This window comes from Phycodurus eques, chromosome 18, assembly GCF_024500275.1.
Source record: "Phycodurus eques isolate BA_2022a chromosome 18, UOR_Pequ_1.1, whole genome shotgun sequence".
In the NCBI taxonomy this organism is placed as follows: domain Eukaryota; kingdom Metazoa; phylum Chordata; class Actinopteri; order Syngnathiformes; family Syngnathidae; genus Phycodurus; species Phycodurus eques.
Window position 1 is genome coordinate 12,494,471 of NC_084542.1, and position 24,225 is coordinate 12,518,695.

The 24,225-nt window shown below is 42.6% G+C and overlaps 4 protein-coding genes and 1 non-coding gene across 5 annotated transcripts; 3 read left to right on the plus strand and 2 right to left on the minus strand.

Annotated features, from left to right (window-relative positions):
* The first annotated feature begins 738 nt into the window (after nucleotides 1-738).
* tcp1 (t-complex 1) lies at nucleotides 739-5,585 on the plus strand. Its single transcript, XM_061704520.1, has 12 exons — nucleotides 739-854; nucleotides 1,476-1,561; nucleotides 1,645-1,773; nucleotides 2,094-2,191; nucleotides 2,269-2,379; nucleotides 2,454-2,635; nucleotides 2,891-3,017; nucleotides 3,312-3,487; nucleotides 3,559-3,682; nucleotides 3,940-4,132; nucleotides 4,211-4,374; nucleotides 5,167-5,585. The coding sequence occupies exons 1-12, from the start codon at nucleotides 782-784 to the stop codon at nucleotides 5,378-5,380; spliced, it is 1,677 nt and encodes a 558-aa protein (XP_061560504.1). The 5' UTR covers nucleotides 739-781; the 3' UTR covers nucleotides 5,381-5,585.
* On the plus strand, nucleotides 1,095-1,230 carry LOC133417448 (small nucleolar RNA SNORA29). The gene has a single exon (XR_009770359.1). It is a non-coding gene; the product is annotated as a small nucleolar RNA SNORA29 (small nucleolar RNA).
* Nucleotides 5,453-9,621, minus strand: acat2 (acetyl-CoA acetyltransferase 2). The gene is made up of 9 exons (XM_061704521.1): nucleotides 9,498-9,621; nucleotides 8,662-8,796; nucleotides 8,409-8,590; nucleotides 7,951-8,068; nucleotides 7,610-7,753; nucleotides 7,281-7,403; nucleotides 7,054-7,208; nucleotides 6,689-6,799; nucleotides 5,453-6,623 (listed from the first exon to the last, which is right to left on the minus strand). The coding sequence occupies exons 1-9, from the start codon at nucleotides 9,544-9,546 to the stop codon at nucleotides 6,453-6,455; spliced, it is 1,188 nt and encodes a 395-aa protein (XP_061560505.1). The 5' UTR covers nucleotides 9,547-9,621; the 3' UTR covers nucleotides 5,453-6,452.
* A 332-nt stretch (nucleotides 9,622-9,953) lies between these two features.
* Nucleotides 9,954-17,809, minus strand: wtap (WT1 associated protein). The gene is made up of 8 exons (XM_061704966.1): nucleotides 17,632-17,809; nucleotides 17,097-17,134; nucleotides 16,960-17,015; nucleotides 16,184-16,242; nucleotides 15,936-16,054; nucleotides 13,095-13,273; nucleotides 11,226-11,380; nucleotides 9,954-11,045 (listed from the first exon to the last, which is right to left on the minus strand). Exons 2-8 carry the CDS (start codon nucleotides 17,124-17,126, stop codon nucleotides 10,444-10,446), a joined length of 1,200 nt encoding a protein of 399 aa, XP_061560950.1. The 5' UTR covers nucleotides 17,127-17,134; nucleotides 17,632-17,809; the 3' UTR covers nucleotides 9,954-10,443.
* Nucleotides 17,810-19,344: 1,535 nt separating this feature from the next.
* sod2 (superoxide dismutase 2, mitochondrial) lies at nucleotides 19,345-21,931 on the plus strand. The gene is made up of 5 exons (XM_061705123.1): nucleotides 19,345-19,490; nucleotides 20,151-20,356; nucleotides 20,903-21,019; nucleotides 21,251-21,430; nucleotides 21,501-21,931. The coding sequence occupies exons 1-5, from the start codon at nucleotides 19,345-19,347 to the stop codon at nucleotides 21,644-21,646; spliced, it is 795 nt and encodes a 264-aa protein (XP_061561107.1). The 3' UTR covers nucleotides 21,647-21,931.
* Nucleotides 21,932-24,225: the final 2,294 nt, after the last annotated feature.

Here is a 24,225-nt window from a genome sequence, read left to right on the forward strand (position 1 = left end):
GTAAACAAAGGACACCGTTTCAATTACGCAAACATGTATGTGGTGTGAGGGAGAAAGGCGGAGAACCTGTAAAAAACAAACAAACATGCAAGCACCTTGAGGACAGGCAAACTCCACACAGGAGCTGAGATTTTCAACCCAGAACCTCTTGACTGTGAGGCAGTTGTGTTAACCGCCGCAATACAGTGATCACATATAATGTAATGTAGAGGGTGTTGAACATGCTGAGGGAGTAATAGCAGTGTATTCTTTCGTGATCATCAAAGAAAGATAACTTTTGAAAAAATTGCAAGAATGAATGACATATGTCACATGAAAATACACACAAAATAATATAAGCAAATAAAATTATATGAAATGTGATTATTAAATTGTTGATGTCATTCATAATTGGTACAAACGTTTTTATAAGTAGTTAAAACAACAAACGTTCAATTCTGCCCTCTCGTAGTAAACATAACCAGCAGGTGGCGCACTGTCGTATTACGTACTCAGCTGCACCAAGAAGAATCACAAAGTAAGAACTGCGGGTTTCTGGGAGATGTAGTTTATTTAAAGTAACATGTTAAAAACGTACCATTATTGCCTTTGCGATACCTTTATTCAGCATACATCTGTGTGATATAAATATTCAATATTAGTTTATGACATTGATACGATTAAACTTTAGGTATGAGAATGATTTATATTTTGGTTTTCTGGAAGTTTCCGACTACGACCGGCTTACCCGTAGTACCTTGCGCCACCACCTCCTTTCTTCTCGGTTGTGTGGTGGGCTAAAATGTCGCTGCTGGATGGTCCGTTAAACGTGCTCGGCCAGCGAACAACTGGCGAGTCGGTTCGCACCCAAAATGGTGAGTTGTCGCGCTTAACTACACGATATGTGTAGTTAGCTTCTTCGTGCTCTCTGCGCTTCGAAATGGCCGACAAATGACCGCTTCCTTTATCTTCGTCAGCACATGTGCGGAGCTAAATGCTAACGCTAGCACAAAAGTCGTTGTCATGCTCGTTGTGTTTTTCCTAATGCATTAACATGGCAACCATAGCGGTGCCTCAACTGCTAATCTTCATTAGGTTTTATAATTTTATATTGCAATCCCATTGTAGTGTCTTCCACTCATTACCATGAATGGATGGCTATGCTAATGGGATAGAAAAACTCTTGTCATGGTCTGAAGGTGTGGCTGCTTCTGTGTTTCCTCACCCAATAAAATGACAGGATAATTCAAATAAAACTCTTATTTGTTTAACCAATGAGCCCACCTCAAGTTTACAACCATTTGAACACCTTCGTGGCATAAATGTACACGCCAGAAAAACCAATCTGTGAACAGTTGAATCTGCTGGTGCTGAACCACGAGTATGTGTATTCACTGGTGAACTCATTAATACATAGTAATTTCAATCTAATCTAAACAGAAAAACAAAAATTTAAATCTTGTGTGCTGGAAGTAGCATTTTGTCTGTCATTTCAGTCATGGCTGCGGCATCCATCGCTAACATCGTCAAGAGCTCCCTTGGACCAGTGGGCCTTGACAAAATGTTGGTAGACGACATTGGGGTCAGTTTGATTGATCACATGCTGCTTTTTTTATTTTTTAAAACAGTCTGACATTAATAAATTTTGTTTGAAAACATCTGTAGGACGTAACCATCACCAACGACGGAGCAACCATCTTGAAGCTCCTGGAAGTTGAGCACCCAGCTGCCAAGGTCCTGTGTGAATTGGCTGACCTGCAGGACAAGGAGGTCGGGGATGGAACCACATCTGTGGTGAGTGAAAAGGTCGGGGTCGCTGTAAAATGGCGGCCTGCTGTGTCCTGTTCTAGTACCGCGCATCTGCCTACTACTACAGTTGTGTGGCTATGCTAACAGGAGAGAGAAAGTCCCATCTATGTCTGAAGAGGTTATGCAGCCTCACCTCTGCTGCCTCTAATGAAAGGATGGAACACTGGACATTTGAATTGAATAACTGGAAGATTTATTTTCTCTTAATTGGATTAAAAATGCGTTTTTTGAATTTCCTAATAAGCGTGGTCCTAGAATGAATTAAACAGGTACAGCGGTCCCTCAATTTAACTAATCTCTGCTAGGTAATCCTCGCTGCGGAGTTGCTGAAGAGTGCAGATGAACTGGTCAAGCAGAAGATTCACCCCACGTCGGTCATCAGCGGGTATCGTCTGGCTTGCAAGTGAGAGGTCCTTCCTGGCAAAGCGTCATCTGTTGCCGACTCGAGATGGTCTGACGAACATTGACTTTGTTGTTCAGGGAAGCTGTACGCTACATCAATGAAAATCTCACCATTGGAACGGACGACTTGGGCAGGGAGTGCTTACTCAATGCAGCAAAGACATCCATGTCCTCCAAGATCATCGGAGTGTATCCTTTCTGCGTTGACTTGATCTAAGCGAGTCCGTCTGTGTACCTTTGCCGCCTTAATCCTGAATTCTCAGTGATGCAGACTTCTTCGCCAACATTGTGGTGGACGCCACCTTGGCTGTCAAGTTCGTGGACGGCAAGGGTATGGCCAAATACCCCATCAACTCGGTCAACGTGCTGAAAGCGCACGGCCGCAGCCAGAGGGAGAGTTTCTTGGTTAACGGCTACGCGCTCAACTGCACGGTCGGCTCGCAAGGTACGTCGTTTCCCATGTGCGGAAATTCTCGGAAATCAAGCACGTTCCCATTTAATTTTGCTGCCGTGTTTTTTGTGGTGGCACATGCAGTGATACGCGTGGGGCAGAGAAACCTGGCTTTGGGGAGAACGTGGTCACGGTGGCTTGTAGCCTGTGACAAATCTCTCCTGACCAGACAACAGATATAAAGCACTTGTGTCCTAACTTGTATACATTGAAACTCTGAGTGCGTCAACAGTCTCTTTTTGACCGTAGGCATGACAAAGCGAGTTCTCAACGCTAAGATCGCCTGTCTCGACTTCAGCCTACAGAAGACCAAGATGAAGATGGGCATCCAAGTTGTCATCAACGACCCAGAGAAGCTAGACCAGATCCGACAAAGGTTGATTGAGAATTTTTATTTGTTTACCCCCTTCCTTCCCTTTCCTGCTGTTCCAAAAATCCCATTTAAGTTTGCTGTGTAACTAAACTAGTAGTTCACACAGTGATATGTGTGGGAAAAGCAATGAAGGCCCCCTTCTAGCAAAGACAGCAGCTTCACTCGCAGTTGTTGTCGTCTTTAGGGGCCGAACATTTGAAAAACATTGGTTACATCTTCATGTACTTGCCTCTGGTGGGCATATTTAGTTTTTTTTTATTATTTGATAATGGTTAAGAATGGAAATCTTTGTTGCAGGGAGTCTGATATCACCAAAGAGAGGGTCCAGAAGATCCTGGCGTCCGGAGCCAATGTGGTGCTGACCACCGGGGGCATCGACGACATGTGCCTCAAGTACTTTGTGGATGTTGGCGCTATGGCTGTGAGGAGAGTTATCAAGAGGGACCTCAAACGCATCGCCAAGGCCACAGGAGGTAAGACGAGGAGCCAGCTTTGCTTTTATACACGAGATGTTGATTTATTTATTTATTGTACATTTGATCAGCCACCGTCTGCCCGTCTCTGACCAATCTGGAGGGAGAGGAGACGTTTGAGGCCACCATGCTGGGTCAAGCTGAGGAGGTCGTGCAAGAACGCATATGTGACGATGAGCTCATCCTTGTGAAGAAGTAAACAAATACTATTCTACTTGGGCTGGACGATTTATCTTGTTTTTGTGTTTTAAGCGGCTTCTGTAGTTCAAAGCATGCCCTCACTGCTTGCTCTATAACACCATGGCTCAAAATAGAAGAGAAATAGAACCAATAAGTAGGGTAGGTTAGGGTTTGGAAGCCAAAACTGTTACAGGCCATGTAGCCCAGAGAAACTTGTACACTGCAATGTCATCAGATTCCAAATTATTATTTTTTTTCTCCCAACTCTCTAGCACCAAAGCGCGCACGTCGGCCTCCATCGTTCTGCGCGGGGCTAACGACTTCATGTGTGACGAAATGGAGCGCTCGCTGCACGACGCGCTCTGCGTGGTGAAGAGAGTGCTGGAGTCAAAGTCGGTGGTCCCGGGAGGGGGCGCCGTGGAGGCGGCTCTCTCGATCTATTTGGAGAATTACGCTACAAGCATGGTAAGGAAAGCGCCACGTCTTTGTGTCGCTATTTGGACGTGACCTATCTGATTGATTTGCTATCTAATGTTTCATCAGGGTTCCCGAGAGCAGTTGGCCATCGCCGAGTTCGCTCGCTCCCTTCTCGTCATCCCCAAGACACTGGCTGTAAATGCGGCGCAGGACTCCACAGACCTGGTGGCCAAGCTGAGAGCCTTCCACAATGAGGCTCAGGTTAATCCCGAACGCAAGAATCTCAAATGGTGAGTGACTCTACAAAAGTCGGGACCAAAATAATATTCATTTTGATATACAATGCTACCTCCAACTTACGACTGAGCTGGACTTTTTTTGAGATACGAGCCCTCACTCGGCCAGGTTTTTTTTTTTTTCCTCTCTCTCGCTTCAGAGTAAAAATACATGTATTAAGATTTAAGTATCAAGCACTAGATTTAGAGTGGCAGCATTTGAGCAGATATTGAATAATTCTTCAAAAAAGAGGCTTCAAGCTGTGTATTTAACCAACCACCACATACAATAACTGTCTTACGAAAGTCAGCTAATTTAATGCTAACACAAAATGCCATGGACAGACCAGCTGAGCTAGCATCTATGTAGCACTAGTATCATCTAAAGAATGGATATTTGCACACAAATGGTGCAGCAACATGTAGACAGACAGCATTAATAACCATACTGACTGGCTCATAGTCTTTATCCTCTGCAAAAAAACGACAAATACTACTGCAGCTTATTGAGGCGTTTAGGACTTTATCCCCGACTATGCACAAATACTACTGCATCTTATTGAGCAGTTGTGACTGTTTTTGTATATATGCTGCATGATTTATACTGGCCAAGGCTTGCACACCAGATGGAGCCGAACAACGAGTCCATGAAATCATGAGAACACAAATCATTCTTACATTACACGACACATTTCAACAGCACTCTAAATTTGCGAGCTCACTACATAGTGTACTATTTATTGGAAAGGAAGTGATGCCGATATGCAGTATTTCACCGCCGGGTGGGTGGGTTTGTGCATGTGTCAGGATCGGTCTGGACCTGTTGAACGGCAAGCCGCGGGACAACCGGCAGGCGGGCGTGTACGAGCCCACCGTGGTGAAGACCAAGAGCCTGAAATTCGCCACAGAGGCGGCCATCACCATCCTGCGCATAGACGACCTCATCAAGCTGTTCCCCGAGCCCAAGGAGGGCGGCCCGTCGTACCAAGACGCCGTCAGCTCCGGGTCTTTGGAGGGTTAATTTAACGTGGCGAGCTCTTCAATGGCTCTTGCTCCAAGTGTATGTAGTCTTCGCCTGTTTACTGAGTCCCCAGTCCCCAGTCCTTTTGTTTTGGATACTTAATAAAGTTCCAATGGTTATAAGATGGCCATTGATTCAAGTTCAACATAACTTGTGCTTGGTCTGTTATGTGAAAGAAATGATTAAAAGTGGTCATATGACTTAAGTTTTATTGCTACGCACACTTTATTCACAAGTGGCAATTTATAGCAGAGATTCTTAAACGGGCATAGGGGCTCTGCAAAATAATTTGCTCTTAATTGTAATATTAAAGTCTTTATGATTGTGATAAATCACATAAAACTGATATCCATGCATGAATAAAGTACCTGTAGTTTTTTTGTTTTGTTTTGTTTCAAAAGGCACAGTCGGGGATAAAGTCCTGAACCCCCCACTCCCAGAACAAAGTGTAAATACAAGAATATAGTAAATAAAATTACTTTAAAATGACTTTCATTCCTTGTTAAACTTAGAATGTATGATGACAATTTTGGAAAAATATTTTATTACTTTTATCTCTCTCAAAACATTGGTGTAATGCCTTCTTGAAAATACACGGTAGTTATGTTTAAATGCACTCAGATTTGGGTTCATTGGAAATAAATTCTCATGTAAATGGTCCCTGGACCCAAAGTTTGAGAACCCCTCATTAACAGGAAATACAGGTCAGTTTAGTCAAGGCAAACATAACCTTATGGCACAGTCTCGTTCTCAAGTCCATTAATATTACAGGAAATTGAATGAATGTGAGTTTGAAGAGCAATGAGAATGCCCAGAAATAACACTACGAACCATTAAGTACTCTCTTATACAGAACATATAAAGCTTTTCATTGTTACCAATTACGTATGCACTGGTTGTAAAACTACTGATTTATTTCCTCATCTCGTGACCAGAGACGTTCATTTACTGAACTGCAAGTGGCTGAGGAGACTCCCATTTGAGGCATGCTTGACTAGGTTGACCTCCAAAATCACTAGTGTCAGGCAGGTACAAAATTACTGCGATTCAAGTGTAAACAGTGACGTGACCATCAGAGCCTCTCCACACACATGGCGATGCCCATCCCTCCCCCGATGCACAGGGACGCCACGCCCTTCCGCTCCCCGGTCCTCTGGAGCGCGTGCAGGAGCGTCACCAGAACCCTGCAGCCCGACATCCCGATGGGATGACCCAGCGAGATGGCGCCACCTTGCACGTTCACCTGAAGCAGGAAATGTGTTTTATGGACACATCAAATGTAAAAAAAAAAAAAAAAAAAACAACTACCTTTTCTTCTTTTATTCCGAGCTCTTTCACCACTGCAATGGACTGTGCAGCGAAGGCCTCGTTAATCTCAAAAAGATCGACCTGGTCCAGTTCCCACCCTGCCTTCTCAATCTGTAATAAGAAAGAAAAAGATTTAAGATTTACACAACAAATGCCCAATTCTGTTTTAATCCCAATATGGAATGTTTAAAATAAACATTTACTCGGACTGGCCTGTTTCTCCTATTGATTTAAAATGAGGGTAATCTCATCATTACAGTTATATTATAGTTATTGCGTCACTTGAACCATGCCGTGTACATCTTGCCTTGGTGGACAAAACGCAGGGAGAATGTAAAGAGTCCACTTGATGGGCTACGTCTCACCGCTTTTCTGATGGCAGGTATGGGCCCAGTGCCCATGACGGACGGCTCGATTCCGGCTTGAGCCCACGAAACGATTCTGGCCATGGCTCGGAGGCCCCGACTCGAGGCCTCCGATTGGCTCATGAGCACGGCGGCGGCCACGCCGTCATTAATACCTGCGGCGTGAGAATGTGTTCAAATATCCCGTACAAGAGTTCGTTGGTGCCTGTGAGGAACGTGGCGCTCACCTGAGGCGTTGCCGGCGGTGACGGTACCGCTGATGTCTTTTACGAAGCACGGCCTTAGCTTGGACATGCTCTCAAGATGGCTGCCGTGCCGAGGGAACTCATCCGCTTTTACCTCCACTGCACCTGAAGAAGTCAAGGGGAAAAACACCATGAAGATTAAGGGAATGCTTGGATTCGGAAAGTATACCCAGCATTTAATCCACATTTTGTAAATGGATAAGGGTATCAAAAATAAGAAAAAGGCTAAATACAAACACATACTTGCACGAACAAAACCTCAATTGCATGGTTTCTGAATTAAACATTCAAATAATTGATTTGTTCCATACCTTTTCTGGACGAAACCACAACTGGGACAATCTCCTGAAGGAAGTGTCCGGCTTTCTGCGCCACTTCCACCTTGTTCTGCGACCGGACGGCGAACACGTCCTGCGCCTCCCGACTCACGCCCCACTGCTTGGCCACATTCTCCGCTAGGGGAGGAACAAAAAAAATAATAATCCATAACATCACATTAATAGTGAAAAAAGATTTTACATTTTGGCCTCATTTTTTATTTATTTTTTTGTATGACCAAAACCTGCCATTTGTGTATACTTTTTATGTCCACTGCATATGCTTTAGCACGCAACCATATTCGTTTTACGCCACCCAAAAAGCGACGGCACACCTGTGACGCCCATGTGGTAGCCGTGAAAGGCGTCGGTCAAACCGTCGGCCACCATGGAGTCCTGCAGGGAGGCGTCGCCCATTTTCACTCCTGCCCTCATGTGCAGCATGTGAGGAGCCTGAAGAAGGAAAACAAGTCACGCCATGTCACTCAAATCCCTCCCAACTGTTCAATTGTTCCCTCACAATTTTGATTCAAAAATAAATAGCCATAAAGGAACTTGTCTCATAATCTCCATTGTGATGTTTTGGGGTTGATTGTGCTCTGTGAACCCTGCCTAGCAACAAGAGGAACGGGAGTCCACTGGTTCAAAATTTAGTTATAGTATTCGGTCATTTGTTCAAACAATTTATAATTGCGTACATGCAATGTATAATTGCGTCTATGTTAAATATATATTCATGCATACATTCTTATAAATACTGTTTATTAATCAAAATAAATGTATTAATCCTCACCCTGCTCATGCTTTCCATGCCTCCTGCCACCACCACCGTGGACTCTCCGGTCTGGATGGACTGAGCCCCCAGACAAACAGCTTTCAGTCCCGAGCCGCACACCATCTGGCAACTCCACGCCGGCACCGAGTAGGGGATGCCTGCCCTGACGCTGGCCTGACGTGCCGGGTTCTGCCCGTGACCTCCGAGACAGAAAGACAAACGTGTTTGGACGTTGACGATGTGAATTTTGTTTAACGGCCACTGCTGTCACCTGCCGTCAGGACGTGCCCCATGATGACCTCGGACACGTCTTCCGGCTTCACTGCAGCCCGCTTCAGGACATCCTTAATCACCACGGAACACAGGTCGTCCAAAGGCACCGCGGACAGAGAACCGTTCAAGGACCCTTTGGGGAAAAATAAAATAAAAAACACTGCAAATGGAAAATTGAATAATGCAACATATCCCACTAGACATTATGAATTTTATTATACATTCTGATATGTAGTACATGGACAGTGTAGTTGCTGCACCTAGTATATTTCAAAAATATATTTAATTTTTTTTATATAAAATCTATTATAACTTTATATGATTGCATTCAATTATTTTCATAAAACAAAAATATTCTGTATTATATATATATGTAGCATAGTAATGAGATCCAATAATAAGAATAAATAATAATTACGGCGAGATTTTAGGTTTCGTAAAAATACGAAAATAAGTAGTCGTAATCAATAAAACTCGATATGTTTCATATCCCGGTCCAACGTCCACGTTGTCATTAACCAATCATGTCACTGTCATTTCCGTGGCACTATAATTAATAGGCCAATCGCTGCCCTCGAACCAGACCGGCCACACGGAAGCTGCCAATAGGAACACGGCGTGACAGAACGTCACGAAATCAATTCTTGATCGGACTTGCAATGACGTCTCCTTTTCAATAATTTGACACAATTCCACACTTTTCTCATCAGATGTTTAACGAGCTGCAAGCTACACAGAACTACGAGCTACTGTGAAGCTCAACTCCAGCAGAAAAACACTTGAAATTGAGAAAGTAAGACGCTTTTAAATGAATGAGTGTGGTGTGTACTTTACCAATTGGTGTCCTTGCGGCAGAGACGATGACAACAGGATCTTGATTCATGTTGGCTGTCTGCTGCTGCTTAATACGACAGTACAGTACAGTCCCTGGTTGTGTGGAAACTGCGGCAGCAGCAGATCTAGTTCTACACCGCCTCTCTGCTACTGGAGTGGAACGGCACGCGAGCGCCATCATGTGTAGTGGAGGTGGTAGTGCTACCGTCACAAGGATTAAGGGTTTACGACGGAGCGACGTAATCACAATGTGTACGGAGTGAAGTTATAATTATATAAAAAAAAGTTTTTGGGTTAATCGTTGTCTGACTTTTTTTTTGCAGTTGTTTAGAAACGATAACCGTTATTAATCTCACAATGTGAATATGTGCAAATTTCTTGGAAAAAATACAATCAAATGGTTAGACCCAAAGCTAATTATATATGAAATACATTTATTGATCCAAGAGTAATAACTGGCTTTCCTTTGTATTAAAATTCTTTATTGGTATTTGGTCAGTACATGAAAAGGACTGATGTCAGAATATGAACATCTCTTATAAACTACTCACAGAATCTTTTGAACTGATGTTTTAAAATGAAATTTTAAAATTGAAATAAAAAAATATGAACACAGGTCAATATAAGTGTGATGTTTATGCCGTATAATTTTTGAACTTGAACGGGTTACAACAGCTGATGTGAGGCCGACTCAAATTAACAGCAGAATGAAACGTACTAGTGTTGTTGTTCTTTTAAATTAAACATCCACTCATTTGTGTCTAACATTAACCATCTCTCGTGTTCCTAAATGTGTTTCACAAGAAGCAAAGGGGGAAGGGCAGGAAAACAAAATGCCTGACAGCAGTGCTGCGTTACACACTATGCATTTGTTGTCATGTTCTGTATTCTGTATAAAACAAAAAGAAAAGAGAGAGACCATCAATTTTTTTCCCCTAAAGGTACATTACAAAACGGTGCCGTCGCTTGTGGTGGAGTCCAGGCCGTTTTGAGCGTGCCGTGAAGTCCTGGTGCCCTTGGTGACCTGGGCAGCCTTGTCCTCGTGGGGGTCGGCGGTGGAGTCCGTGTCGTTCGAGTGCTGAGTCAATGAGGTCTCGCTGCCCGTCGGAGAGTCCACGCTCTCGTACCCCGCGCTCAAACCGGCGGGCGCCCCCGCCCGGGCGGCACCGCCCTGGCTCCCCGACACCTCCTCCGAGTGGTTGGACAGTTTGGTCTCGGCTTCTCCTGGGCTGGACGCCATGGGCGACACGGCAAAGTCTTCGTCGGTGCTGCTAACCTCCCGGTACAGGCTGGGCTTGGCGGCGCCTTTCTGGGAAGAGGCCGCCTTGCTGGGCCCGTTGGACACCCTCCCGAAGTCTTTCTCCTTAGGGTCGGCGCCCTGCTCGGCCGGCTCGGCGGCCGGCGACCTCCTGCTGGGCCCCGCAGGGACCCCCTGAGGAGGCTGGGTGAGCTGCTGCCGGGTGTCCTTGAGTTGCTGCTGCAGGACCAGGATGGTGCTCTGCATGCCCTCCACCTCCTCATCCAGCTGGATGATGAAGTCATTCAGCTCTAAGGGGGCAACCAGCATCACAATGTAAATAGGACTAGGCCATAGGCTATTTCTGGATTTTTGTTATATTATACACTGACAGACATGTCAAAAACATGCAAAGGGTAAACTCTGGATTTTTACCGTTCTGTGAAATTTTGCATGATCTCGGCGTACAAGAGCAAATGTCACATTCTCACCGTCTTGACTGCTCTTCAGCTCCTCGCTGTACTTCTTTTGCAGGGCCAGCTCGGCCTCCAGCTGGGCGATGCGTCCCTGGGACTGCTGCTTCCCCAGCTCTTGGTTTTCTTGGATCAGCATCCGACACTTGGCCATCAGCTTCTTCCCCGTCTGGCTGCAAGGGAAACAAGGCTGACATCACATGATGAACCAGGTGACAAAAACACAGGGAGGCAAAGGCATACCGACGCATCCCACACAGACATTTTCACCAACCCTTTTATGTCTCGCTACAATAAAAACACTGTCAACTATAATCAATAGCAAACAGAGATAAATTAGTCAGGTAGAAAAACACTTTCGCATTGAACTAAAATGAAATCTGAAGTCTCAATGTTGCCAGAAACCACAAAAGAAGCCAGTTAACACTGTATGTATAATGTATAATGGGAGGCACCTTTCGTTAAGGCCTCAAAATATTAAGTATTCAACATGAGCGTGTTGCAATCTGGTCCTGTCAAATTTCCCACATATTAAATATGTATCATAATGCAATTCAATAAACTGAAACTTATGCTCAAAATAATTACTGGGTGTCAGCTTTGTGAGGTCACAACTTTGAACACAGAACAGCACAAACAGTCAAGAGAGCCAACAATTCTAAAACAGTCCTGTTTGATTGTACAATACCAATTACTGGAACTATAATTGACAACAATTGCTGAACTTTCACTACAAGACATTTTAATATTTAAAAATCCGCTTCCCAGAGGACACTGAATGAATAGGCCTGAAATGAAGTCCTCATAGTAGTGAACGTTTGAATTGAAAACAATGAACGTTACCGTATCTTCATAGCACCTTGTAGCCATGGCACAACACTTAATTGCTCTCGGTGGTCTGAGGTAGGGAAGTTTCTAACCCTAAAGCAGCTATGTGTAAAGTCACCGAATCAACTTCAAAGCATGAAAATGTTAATTTTGGGAGTGGGGGAAAACACAAAATGGCTACGAGAGAAAGATCACGAGCTCACAAATAAACAAGAAATACAAAGCGCAGGTACATCGTCATCTACTTGAAAGAACATTTGCGTTGACAGCTTGCGAACAGGACTCACGTGCGCGTAGAGCAGCGCGTTTAGGAAACACGCTGCTTTACGCGAACAAACACGAATGAGGCCGATGAGGAGAAAACAAGTCAAAAAATTAAACAGAAAACATGGAAACACACTACCATGAGCGGGGAGGGGGGATCGGGGTGGGGTGCGAGTGGACCCTCGCGGCTCAACCAAAGAGTACATTGCGGACCAGGACGTGGCTCCCGCCCACAGTTCTAGTCTTACATTTAAACCTCTGTCGCTGTATCTCGACTCTCCCAAAAGTCAGGTACGTGTGGCACGTTCCACAGTTAGGTGTCTTTTAGACAAGAACGACAATGGTCTTTAAAGGGTTCCAATTGTGCTTTTTTTTTTTTTTTTTTCAGCTAGCCGCCCCCCATTTTATCTGTCAACTGTCTGCTTTGACCGGAGGAGGCAGGAGCTGGGGAGCAGATCCGTGTGGTAAGGCAACAGTCTTCAGGAACAGTCCGGACTCCTTCAGGCCCTTTCACGGCGGGGGGCAGGACGAAAGTGTCACCTGACCATACTGTCCTTTTTTTTTTTTTTTTTAGTTAAAGTTAATGACATGTGGCTGGCACAGTGCAGATAACAAACACCAAAGTTGTTGTTTTTTTGGGGTGGTTTGGTACTTTGACTGTTTTTTTGTCAACTCCCCCCCCCCCCCACCATGGTTCCTGCAGTGAGAGTGAAGGTGGTGGGGGCGTGCAGAAGTCTTGACTTCTATTGGGGAGGTGGTGGTTGGGGAGGGGGGTGTTATTTTGATTGTCTTTACCTATCAGGTGTAAATTTCCAGGCACTCAGTTCATTTTGGGCCTGCTCCAGTTTGTCTTTAGTCTGTTCCAGTTCAGCCTTCATTTTGAGGAAAAACAAGTTGATGGCCGGGTCCACCATGGACGAGCGCAGTTGTGCCGCACTGGGCTGCTGGGCTTGCTTCAGGTACTGGATGTGCGTCTACAAGGGGAAACAAACCAGCATTACTGGGCGGCAAATGAGACAATTTCTCCATTGTGATGACTTCACTCGAGTGACAGCCGACAATACACTTTGGTTTATGACGTGGTCGTGTGGTGACTACACTGGTGACGTAATCTGAGTTTGTACACATGTCGGAAGGTGCTGTAGTTTGTCACCAGCCTGCACAAACTCAGCAGTAAAATCATAATTGCATTAAATATTTGGATGAAAAACACTTGTCAGTGATACACAAACTATCCAATGAAAAACAAGACGTGACAACTTGTTTGCAGGCCGCATGCGTAAAAAAACAAAACAACGAAATACCATACAAGTGTGCTTCAACTTTCTTATGAACGCTCCTCTCTGCCAGTCTGCTGCAGTGGTTCTTAATGTTGTTGGAGGTGCTGAACCCCACCAGTTTTATACACGCATTCAACCAATGCACTGTAATTTGAAAATTAAACTTGTTTTTGTTTTTCAAATTCAAAACATAGGTATATATTCTATCAGTGCACAAAATGAACCATGCGTCAGTTACACACAAAATCAACAAATCACAAATTTCACTCAATGGACATTCACGGTAAATCAATGTAAATTCTGCTGTTGTCCTCGAAAAGGATTGCTCGCAAAGATACGTTGTAACAAACTGAGTATCTCAGAGGTGATGCTTCTACGAACGTTCACTTTTAAACTATTATTTCAAGGATACAATACAAATTCAATTTGAAATTATTCGTTATGTACTGTGGGTACGGAAGGTTTTCAGACACCCTTAAATGTTCCACTCTGTTATATTGCAGCCATTTGTTAAAATCATTTAAGTTAAATTTTTTCCTCATTAATATACACACAGCACCCCATATTGACAGAAAAAAAAACTGAATTGTTGAAATTTTTGCTGATTTATTAAAAAAGAAAAACTGAAATATCACAGAGCCATAAGTATTCAGACCCTTTTTGTGACACTCATATTTAACTCGGGTGCTGTCCATTTCTTCTGCTCATCCTAAAAATGGTTCTACACCGTCATTGGAGTCCAGCTGTGTTTGATTATACTGATTGGACTTGATGAGGAAAGCAACACACCTGTCTATATAAGACCTTAAAGTTCACAGTGCATGTCAGAGCAAATGAGAATCATGTGGTCAAAGGAACTGCCTGAAGAGCTCAGAAACAGAATTATGGCAAGGGACAGATCTGGAAGGTTACAAAACAATTCTGCTGCACTTTATGTTCCTAAGAGTACAGTGGCCTCCATAATCCTTAAATGGAAGACGTTTGGGACGACCGGAACCCTTCCTAGAGCTGGTCGTCCGACCAAACAGAGAGCCTTGGTGAGAGCGCTAAAGAAGAACGCAAAGATCACTGTGGCTGAGTTCCAGAGATGCAGTCAGGAGATGGGCAAAAGTTCTAGAAAGTCAACCATCACTGCAGCCCTCCACCAGTTGGGGCTTTATGGCAGAGTGGCCCGACGGAAGCATCTCCTCAGTGCAAGACGCATGAAAGCCCGCATGGAGTTTGCTAAAAAAAAAAAAAAAAAAAAAAACACCTGAAGGTGGCTGCCCTCCAACGTTCACCAACCAACCTGACAGAACTGGAGAGGATCTGCAAGGAGGAATGGTAGACTATCCCCAAATCCAGGTGTGAAAAACTTGTTGCATCATTCCCATGCTCTTATTAGCTCAAAATGGTGCTTCTACTAAATACTGAGCGAAGGGTCTGAATACTTATGGCTGTGTGATATTTCAGGTTTGTTTTTAATAAATCTGCAGAAATTTCTACAATTCCGTTTTTTTTCTGTCAATAGGGAGTGCTGTGTGTACATTAACGTGGATAAAAATGAAGTTAAAGGATTTTAGCAAATGGCTGCAATATAGAAAAATAACATTTTAAGGGGGTCTGAATACTTTCCGTACACACTGTATATTACTTAATCTTCCTAGTTGCATAATCACCATCTAAAAATACCAATAATCCATTTTCTATAGCACTTGTCCTCATTAATCTCGCTATCAGGTGAGCTGGAGTTCAGCCGAGTTGGGTCAGGAGGTGGGAAACACCCAGGACCCGCTGCCAGCACAATTGCAGAAAAACATCAACATCTCACTTCTTTTAGCATATTTAAACATACCCAGTACAGGAGATTTATCACAATTGTGCCTTTTAAAAAGATGTTTACTTTTAACGCTCAAGGTTTTTTTTATTTAACGTTTATTACTGTGGTTGTAATTTGATGACTGAAAACCTGAGGTAGTTACAGTACAAAATTAAAGATGGCTAATGAAGTAGGAATTAAATCAGTTGGTGTGGGAAATCTCTAAAGACTAATTACAGATTATTGATTGTTTATGCTTTCATAACCATGTTTTCACTCAGTATGTGAATAAATCAGCGACCCAAATATTACAAAGCCCACACACTATGAAGCAAAGAACAATAGTAAGTATAATGTGTTAAATTAAGAGTTCTCTGACAATGCCGCAGTGGCCAGTGAGTGTGCTTTGACTGACAGCGAACCACAGCATAAAAAATAAGCCACCGGAAACATAAACACAATTATAATCTCTAATCTTTTTCTAGTCTATTTTTTAAAGGCATGTATTGTTTAATAGGGGCACCACTGCCATTGATAAGAGCAGAAACGTGTACATACTGTGCACTCCTGCTCCTTGGTGGCAAGCCGCATGACCAAGATGTTCTCCCTGCGTGCGGAATCCTGCTGCTGCTGCTTGAGCTTCTCCTCAGATTCCTTCAGGCCCGTGACATCATTGGCTGGCGGTCCAACAGAAGAAAGCAAAGCCATCAGGAAAATAATCCTTATCCATAAACAACACACGCACGATTGCCATGATCAATCACGTATGTGTGAGAGCTGGATTTTGTGTGTGTTCGTGTACTTACAGCAAAGCTCTGTGTATTTGGCCTCCAGGACCTGCACATACGACTCATGTTGTTTCCATCTAAGAACATGAGAATACATGACATTGAGCTGCTTGAACCAACAGGGACCTATCTCGCTAGAGATGTAATACAGTGAGTGAACCCCCACAATATCACAGTTCATAGATCGCGCTACCGCTATATTGCAGACCTTTAAGCAATTGGTTTTCATGACTTTTGACAGTGAACAGGCAAGTCTGAATTCAGTTACGCGCACTTAGTGTAGTACAACGTGCCGCGGCATGCCATCTTTTTGTTTGATAATTACCCTAAGCTCTGCTAATGTCTATGGCATTTTGCATTATATGATAGCACCAAGCTAGCAAACAAGTTTGTTTTTTACATTTTGGCATTTAAATACACAATGTTTAAGTTTCTTGTTTTATGTGTCCGTTTTACAGTACACTTTAACGAAGAGGGACAACCAGTTTGAAGCACGCACACTTTGCCTTATACTCAGAGCAATGGACAAGTGACTTCTTTTCATCAAAGTAATGTTTTATGACAGCATCCCATTTTCTTAACAGTTTGAGAGTGATAACAGGCACCATGGAATACTTTAAAACCGTGTGCTTCAACAAGTTTAAATGTCTTTAAAGCATTTCATTGGGGTAAAACTGACTTTAATGTGGTCTTTCTTAATAGTGGCTTTTCACCTATGACGGAAAGGTCTGGAATGTATCCTTCAAGATAAATTGGGTTCACTGCACTATATATATGTGTGTGCATATGTATACCTGGTGCACAGCTCCTCTCTGGTCAAGGTCTTCATATCAGATTCACTGAGGCGAACCTGGATGAAGAGACAACAAAGAACAGTCAACATAAAGAGATTTAAACAGTAGTAGCTGACTGATTGTAAATATGGGCTCACCTTTTTGGGCAAAGGCTCCTCGTTGGTCATTGTGAACTCTACAGAAAGGGGGGGGGGGGGGGCGAGCGACAGTTAATCTAGTAAATTCAAACAACTGCTGTAAACACACAGACTTAGGTTAAGATAATGTTAATGTTAGTTTTTTTATTTTTATTTTTTATTTTTTGGTGTGGACCATAGCGTCCAAGCATGACTGTAAAAGGGAAAATGAGACTACCGGCTAGTACACAGTAGCCTCACGAGTGTGGGGCAGCTAGCGGTTAGCACGAAATAGACACAGAGCTAACGTGAACAGTCGCCCGCTTACTGCACACAGTATCGCTCCCGCTGCTCCAATTGATGCAAAAATGTTAACCCGGGGCGTCTGGCTTCAATAATCACCCGATTGAAAGGCAGGAACCACGCGAATCTCGTCTACGTTTCAGGCACCTTGTTATCACAAAATGGCGGTGAAGGAAACGACTCCCTCCCTTTCGCTTCTTTTCCTCAAACTAGCGGGCTGCACAAAATCACACGGCCTGCAAACGCCACTTACCAGCAACCCCCACCTCCCCCTTTGTGGCGGTGGTCTCCGGGCGTCTCAGCTGGAACAATTCCTTCACGGCGTAGTCAGGCGAGTTTATATTTAGTCGAGGAGCTCCGAGCGTGCGGCCGTCATGTTGTTGGGCGAGGGGAGGACAGAATGGCTCCAGACGAGTCGGATGGCGGCGAAGCGAGCTCCTGCCGAGTCACACAAGGAGCTCGCAAAAAAAAAAAAAGACGATGGATCACATTGCAACACTTTAGGCACACCATATTAACGTTTAAAATATTTACAATATCGTTTAAATCTTCACTCGCAATTGGTTATTATGCACCAAATTGATTTTTTTCTTCTTTGAAAAAATATTACGCCCAATTTTAGCCTTTTTACTCCTCCTGCATTTCTCCTGGAATTCTTACTTTTCCCACAATACAAAATTGTCCATGAAAATATTTCCCATAGAATTGAAAGGAGACATTTCGCAAATTTAAGAAGAAAAAAATTGTATTATTAAAATAAACCAGGTGAGATGGGGATATATATAAATATAAAACTATATTTTTCATATTTCAAAACTTATTGAACTGATTCAAATCATTCCAACTTCACCTCATTCGGGACATCATGGGAACTATTTGTTATATTCCTCCTAGTGTTTTTTCTCAATAAAAATCCCAAATTAAGAGATATTTCACATATTAGCCTCCTCCTTTCATATTTCTTGACTGATACAAACCATTCCAACTACAAACTGTTCGAAGTAGTTATCACATTCCCCAATTTCCCAAATTTTCCACAGTAAAATTTCCAAATGAGGAGATATTTCACATATTTGCCGCCTCCTCTCACATTTCTTGAACGATTCAAACCAATTCCCATGTCAAACTGTGCAGCTCATTCAACAAATGTATATGTATTTATAACATTCCCCAAACTCCCACATTTTCCCAGTAAAATTCCCAAATTAGGAGATATTTTACATATTGACCTCTATCCAAACACTGACAGGGAAAATCTGAAAGTCCCTTCTTCCACATTTCTTAACCGATTCAAACCTCAAACTGTTTAGCTCTTTCAACGAGCTATTAAGAAAAATCCCCCAAACTCACATATCTTCACAGTAAATTTCCCCAATCAAGAAATATTCTACACATTAACCCTCTTACTTTGCACATTTTAACAATTCATACCGTTCCAACTTCACATGAGTCTACATTTAAACAATTCATTTAATTTAAAAGCTTTTAATTATTAACACGCAATTTCTACAGAAATTGTATTCTCTAATCTAGTTGTTTGTGTTATTGTTTTACTTGAAACAATAAGGGGGAGAGACAACGCTCTTTATTGGATATACGATCTTTGGAGTTCTGGCTGACTTTGCCCCAAGTTTTTGTGATTATATCCTTCTAGGTGTAAAAAAAAAAAGGTTGCTTTTCTAATATTTTATACATACCAAACACTATTTGTATTATCTATGCTGTAAGATTGCTGATTAAGTTCGTGTAAAGGTAAATAATAAAAACGTGATACATATTTAGATTTTTTATTTTTATTTCGATGAAATACACATGACGAAGAATGTTGCGCGGATATGATATAATGACACGGGTTTAAAATGTATTTCGGAAATACAAAAGCCACATAATACGTTTTAATTTAGGTTCCGCTCATAATTCCGAACAAAAAAGAAAGAAAAAAGAAAAACACCCCCGCGTGGTGACTATGGTACGGTCCGACGCGGCTGTCAAATTGAACTCGCCCACTCACTTCAGTTCAAGGGCAGTCATTGAAAAGGCACAGAAAAGAGTCTGCCTCAATCTCGTTAACGCCGACGCCAACATGCTCTGCAGAGTTGGTCAGATACGCAGGTAAAGCCAACAGTAACTCACCGACCAGCTTCTTGTTGTGCAGTCGATGTACACGCGTGAATTAGCCACGAACTCGACACTGCTGTGCTTCTTGTGCAACTTAAGCTAGCCTAGCACATGCTAACACATTCTAGCTGTTGGGCGAGGGTAGTTTGTTGCGCACTCATAAAAAAAAAAAAAAAAAAAAAGGGAGGGACAAGACCGTCAAATAATTGCGCATATTTATAATGTGTTCTGGTAACATTTAGTGCCAATTCATGTCAAATCGAACCCACTACCTTTATAATTAGGCGCTTTTGAATTCTCATGAGGCATCTAAAACCCCAAAACACATGGCTTCGCAAATAAATTATGGTGATTTAATTGGGTAAATGTGCAAGGATATTTTACATGGGGCATCAGGGTGGCCTCGTACTGTCTTTTCCAACCTTTTTTCCCAGCCAATACAAATGTGTTACATGACCCAAAAAAATCAAGGCCCAAAAGCAAACCAAATCATCACATTTCTTTCCTCAATGTGAAAGCTGGGACACAGGCAGAAACACAGAGCTCTTAAATAATAAGAGTCCGTTCTGGGTTTGAATCTCAGCTTCCTGCCTTCCTGTGTGGACTTTTCTTTTGCTTTTAATCTCACACGACGTGACACTCTACTTGTTTCAGGTGCGCTGCGAGTTTAAGTCAAGCCGTCCAGCAGGTAGCCGTGCGCAGGCAGAAGCACACACTTCCCGACCTGACCTACGACTATGGCGCCCTGGAGCCTCACATCAACGCCGAGATCATGCAGCTGCACCACAGCAAGCACCACGCCACGTACGTCAACAACCTCAACGTGACAGAGGAGAAGTATAAGGAGGCGCTCGCCAAAGGTACCACATTGTCGACTCGTGTCGGCTAATTAACGACCAGTACGGAATCGGTTGCAACGGAACCTTCTCCATTCTTTTAAACTTGCTGGAAAAAAGTTTAAAGGCTTGTTTGGTATCAAGACGTAAAGCAAATCCCAGAAGGGAGGAAAGAGCAAACAGAAAAACTTTTCAATCATGTTGATTTCATTTGCCTTTTTTTAAATGGGCAAAGCAGGGGGCCAAATTATTAAAATTGGAGAATGTGATTATTTTTATTTAGAAAACAATTTTTTTGGGGGGGGGGTGTGGAATTATTATTTTTTAACAGTATTTAAGGCTGTGTCAACCAGCCCTAGGACAAGCCACGTGCAAGGATCAATTTGTGATTGTACATTTTATGCAAGGTGGCAGTTACCATGAACACCGTGCAAGGAATGATCACATTACAGTAATGTTGCACATGCGTACATTCCTGATGTGTAACATTTGCAGTTCAGTTTATTCACATTCTTGATTGTGACTGTGTTACGCCAGATTTTTTTTTTTTTGTGTGCGTGTGTATTTTAGGAGACGTGACTGCACAGGTCACCTTTCAGCCGGCTCTCAAGTTCAACGGGGGAGGTCACATTAATCACTCCATCTTCTGGACTAACCTCTCTCCCAACGGTGGGGGTGAGCCACAAGGTAGCAAGTAGTGATTTCTTGATATGTTGGAAACTTTTGACTGTTCTCCCAAGCCACAATCAGGAGCAATCAATACCAGGAAGTTGGACAAAAACAAAACAATTGCCCATATCCTGCACTTGATTTTAGGAACTAGAAAATGACTTTTCTGACCCCTAGTGGTGACACAAACCAAAAACGCGCTGAGAATAACTGTCAGTTCATGGTGCTAAGCAGCATTGTCTGTGTCAGGGGAGCTCATGGAGGCCATCGAGCAGGACTTTGGCTCCTTCCAGAGCATGAAGGAGAGGATGTCTGCGGCTACGGTGGCGGTTCAAGGCTCAGGCTGGGGCTGGCTGGGGTACGACAAGCAAAGCGGAAGACTCTGCATCGCAGCTTGTGCCAACCAGGACCCTCTGCAGGGCACCACAGGTCAGCGACAATGTCTCTCCAGGTTTTGCTCGTCTTATCAGTTGCTACATAAACTGCCTCCGACCCGCAGGCCTCTTCCCCCTCCTTGGCATTGACGTATGGGAGCACGCGTACTACCTTCAGTACAAAAATGTCCGGCCAGACTACGTTAAGGCCATCTGGAATGTCATCAACTGGGAGAATGTGAATGAGCGTCTGCAGACTGCCAAGAAATAGACTGAGCCATCCATATGTGGATGGAAGAAAGTCATTGTAGATCACTTGTACAATTTTGTATTAAGACCCTCAAGGCTCTTGAACATGAACACCCTGCACATACTTTAATTGTCCTCTCCCTGTCTATAAAGCGCAAAAAACTGAACTATCATGTCAAAAGGTGGCCGGCTTACCTGAATCCTGACGGACGTACATGCAATGATGTAATCATAACGTGTCATCTGTCGCGGTAAAACAGATTCATGTAATCAAAGTGTTTGGTGTGTAATAAAAATATACATTGAATAGTATGGATTTTTTAAATTTTTATTTTTTTATTTTTTTTTTAAATACCTGATAGCTCGATTTTCTTCAGATAATCCATTTGGTAAGGAGCATAATGCACTAAAACAGTTTTTCCCCAACCGTTATTGAGCCAAGGCAGCTATTTTACTTTGTAGTAAATGCATTTTCTATTTCCTTAAAAGATCTGTCCTGTGATTATCTTTTAATATGAAAATGTCTGTCTTCTGAAACTGCTTTTGGATACATTCAGAATGTTAAACTGCCATTCAAATTCTACAAATAAGTTGTGGGTTCCAACTTCTTCAAAGGGCAAACATAATCCTTCATTGCGCCAATGTGATTGCCGGTTCTGATTTCACACATGAGTTTTGTCAAATGACATATTTGGGCTTTCAAACTGTTTTTTTTAAGGCATTTAAAATGTTGCATTTTGATGTGTGGGTGTTGTCGTGGGTTGATTCAAGGACAACAATGTAATACAAACACTTGCAGACTATTGTGACATGATCCGGTTCCTAAAAAAAGATTTGGCCTATAATGGCAACCCTGTGCTTGGGGTGAACAGAGGACCCTTCGCTCTCCCTTTTGGTTTTGTACGTTTACAAAAAAAACAATTACAATGCCAGTGGTGGGCAAAGTATGGTCTGTGGGCTATGTATGGCCCCTCCATTCTTTGATCTGGCCTATACCAAGCATTTAAATGATCAAGAGTACTGTAATATTTGTTGTATTAGAAAATGTCGTTCTCTAAAAAGATTAAAATGTATTTGCTTTTATTTTGAGCTCTTTAAATTGATTGATTCGCAACTGGTGGGTAGGGTCCCAAAAGTGGGATTAGGGGTGAGAAAAAAAAGGGAAAAGATCTCGGAGTGCATGGACAAACAAGCAAGCAAATATGAATTTGTGAAATGAAGGTGTGCATTTAAATTTTTGGCCAAAAGAGGGCAGTGCTTTCCAAGGTTTTCCAATATAGGCTCTAGGTTCAGCTGTATTTAAGCACCATTTTTCTTCCTTTCAAAATGATGGAAACACTTTAATCCACTCCTTGATGTAAATTTCAAATATTAAATGTAAATAAAGTTTTTGCCATCACTCAAAGGCCTGCGTGTCCTTTTTCCAGCTTGCTTCATTACACGCGGTTATGGAAAAAGCCCAAAAGGTCTCAATCAAGGACAGGTCCAAGTGTACAAATGGCTGACCTGCTTGCTCAGAGATTCTAACCAATCTCTTTGCCAGAAGAAATTTTATATTCCTAGAATCCTAAACTCTCAGGGTGAGTTTCCAGTGCAAAGTGGGGTGTCCACGCAGGCTAGCACATGTTGGCCACGTTTTTGAAATCTACTTCATGGCGTAGTGCAATATGAATAATAAAAAGACAAATGCAGTTTTAATTACATGTATGAATCATACGTATAATCAAATGAAGGATTGCCTCCAATTTCTCATTTTAAAATAGGCACTCAGAATTTAGTAGTTTCATGAGACAAAGTCTAAACATGGCCTAGATTTGCTTTTAAAAATATAGGCGTGCCCAAATTGATTTCCCTTCTCTCCCGCCACACGCAAAAAAAGAAAAACTCATGCCTGTCTTTCAAGATAAAGTTTTTGCATAAGGCAAAATATTGAGGAAATGTCTCAGAGGTTAATTCATCTCACGCCCTCCTCTTCCTGTTTTTCTCTCTCCTTACAGTATCTAAGATACCTGACCTTTTTCCAACGTTGATTTTGAATAATGCTCTTCGTGGTTTTCTAACAGCTTATTTTAGGACATTAAATGAGACTCCCATTTGGCCTGGTGTTGCTTTGATTGACTTTACATTCACCCTGGAAAGAGGACGCGTGCCAATTAATGCCTTGCTATTTTTGCTATTTTCATTTATGGCCTGCATTACGGCATAAAAACCTTGAAATGCTGTTAGTGTTTCTTTAAAACCTTCAAACATTTGTGGCGGTAGAAAAGCATATAAAACACCAAGTTGTGTCATTCAGACACATCTTTGTTTCATTTGTCAAACCAAGTACATTAGTCTTTGTACTGTATAGTGAAAGATGACTTCATTTAGCGCTGATATACAAACTATGCACGCTCTGCATTTGAACGGAGGTTATGATGCAATGGAGAAAATGGGGAAGTAAATGCAGTACAGTAACAGTATTCCACTCGATCTCGGTTGCCGTGGTTTCTACTGTTAGGGGTACATAAAAGAAGACGTACTATACTCACCAAATAAATAAATAAATAAATAATTCAGGATGAACCTTAAATATAGGTGAACTTAGTTTGACCTCCTCTA

What these genes read in the sequence shown, in the direction of transcription:
- tcp1 (XM_061704520.1), top strand. Translation starts at nt 782, where the DNA reads ATGTCGCTGCTGGATGGTCCGTTAAACGTGCTCGGCCAGCGAACAACT. An exon ending in GGGATGGAACCACATCTGTG is followed by an intron (nt 1,774 to 2,093) that starts GTGAGTGAAAAG and finishes AATCTCTGCTAG; the next exon opens with GTAATCCTCGCTGCGGAGTT. An exon ending in GAACGCAAGAATCTCAAATG is followed by an intron (nt 4,375 to 5,166) that starts GTGAGTGACTCT and finishes TGCATGTGTCAG; the next exon opens with GATCGGTCTGGACCTGTTGA.
- acat2 (XM_061704521.1), bottom strand. Translation starts at nt 9,546, where the DNA reads ATGAATCAAGATCCTGTTGTCATCGTCTCTGCCGCAAGGACACCAATT. An exon ending in TGTGGTTTCGTCCAGAAAAG is followed by an intron (nt 7,404 to 7,609) that starts GTATGGAACAAA and finishes TGACTTCTTCAG; the next exon opens with GTGCAGTGGAGGTAAAAGCG. An exon ending in TACCTGCCATCAGAAAAGCG is followed by an intron (nt 6,800 to 7,053) that starts GTGAGACGTAGC and finishes TTCTTATTACAG; the next exon opens with ATTGAGAAGGCAGGGTGGGA.
- wtap (XM_061704966.1), bottom strand. Translation starts at nt 17,126, where the DNA reads ATGACCAACGAGGAGCCTTTGCCCAAAAAG. An exon ending in CCAAGGAGCAGGAGTGCACA is followed by an intron (nt 13,274 to 15,935) that starts GTATGTACACGT and finishes TTCCCCTTGTAG; the next exon opens with ACGCACATCCAGTACCTGAA. An exon ending in TGGAAATTTACACCTGATAG is followed by an intron (nt 11,381 to 13,094) that starts GTAAAGACAATC and finishes TTTCCCTTGCAG; the next exon opens with CCAGACGGGGAAGAAGCTGA.
- sod2 (XM_061705123.1), top strand. Translation starts at nt 19,345, where the DNA reads ATGGTACGGTCCGACGCGGCTGTCAAATTGAACTCGCCCACTCACTTC. An exon ending in CGGTGGGGGTGAGCCACAAG is followed by an intron (nt 21,020 to 21,250) that starts GTAGCAAGTAGT and finishes TGTCTGTGTCAG; the next exon opens with GGGAGCTCATGGAGGCCATC. An exon ending in CCCTCTGCAGGGCACCACAG is followed by an intron (nt 21,431 to 21,500) that starts GTCAGCGACAAT and finishes TCCGACCCGCAG; the next exon opens with GCCTCTTCCCCCTCCTTGGC.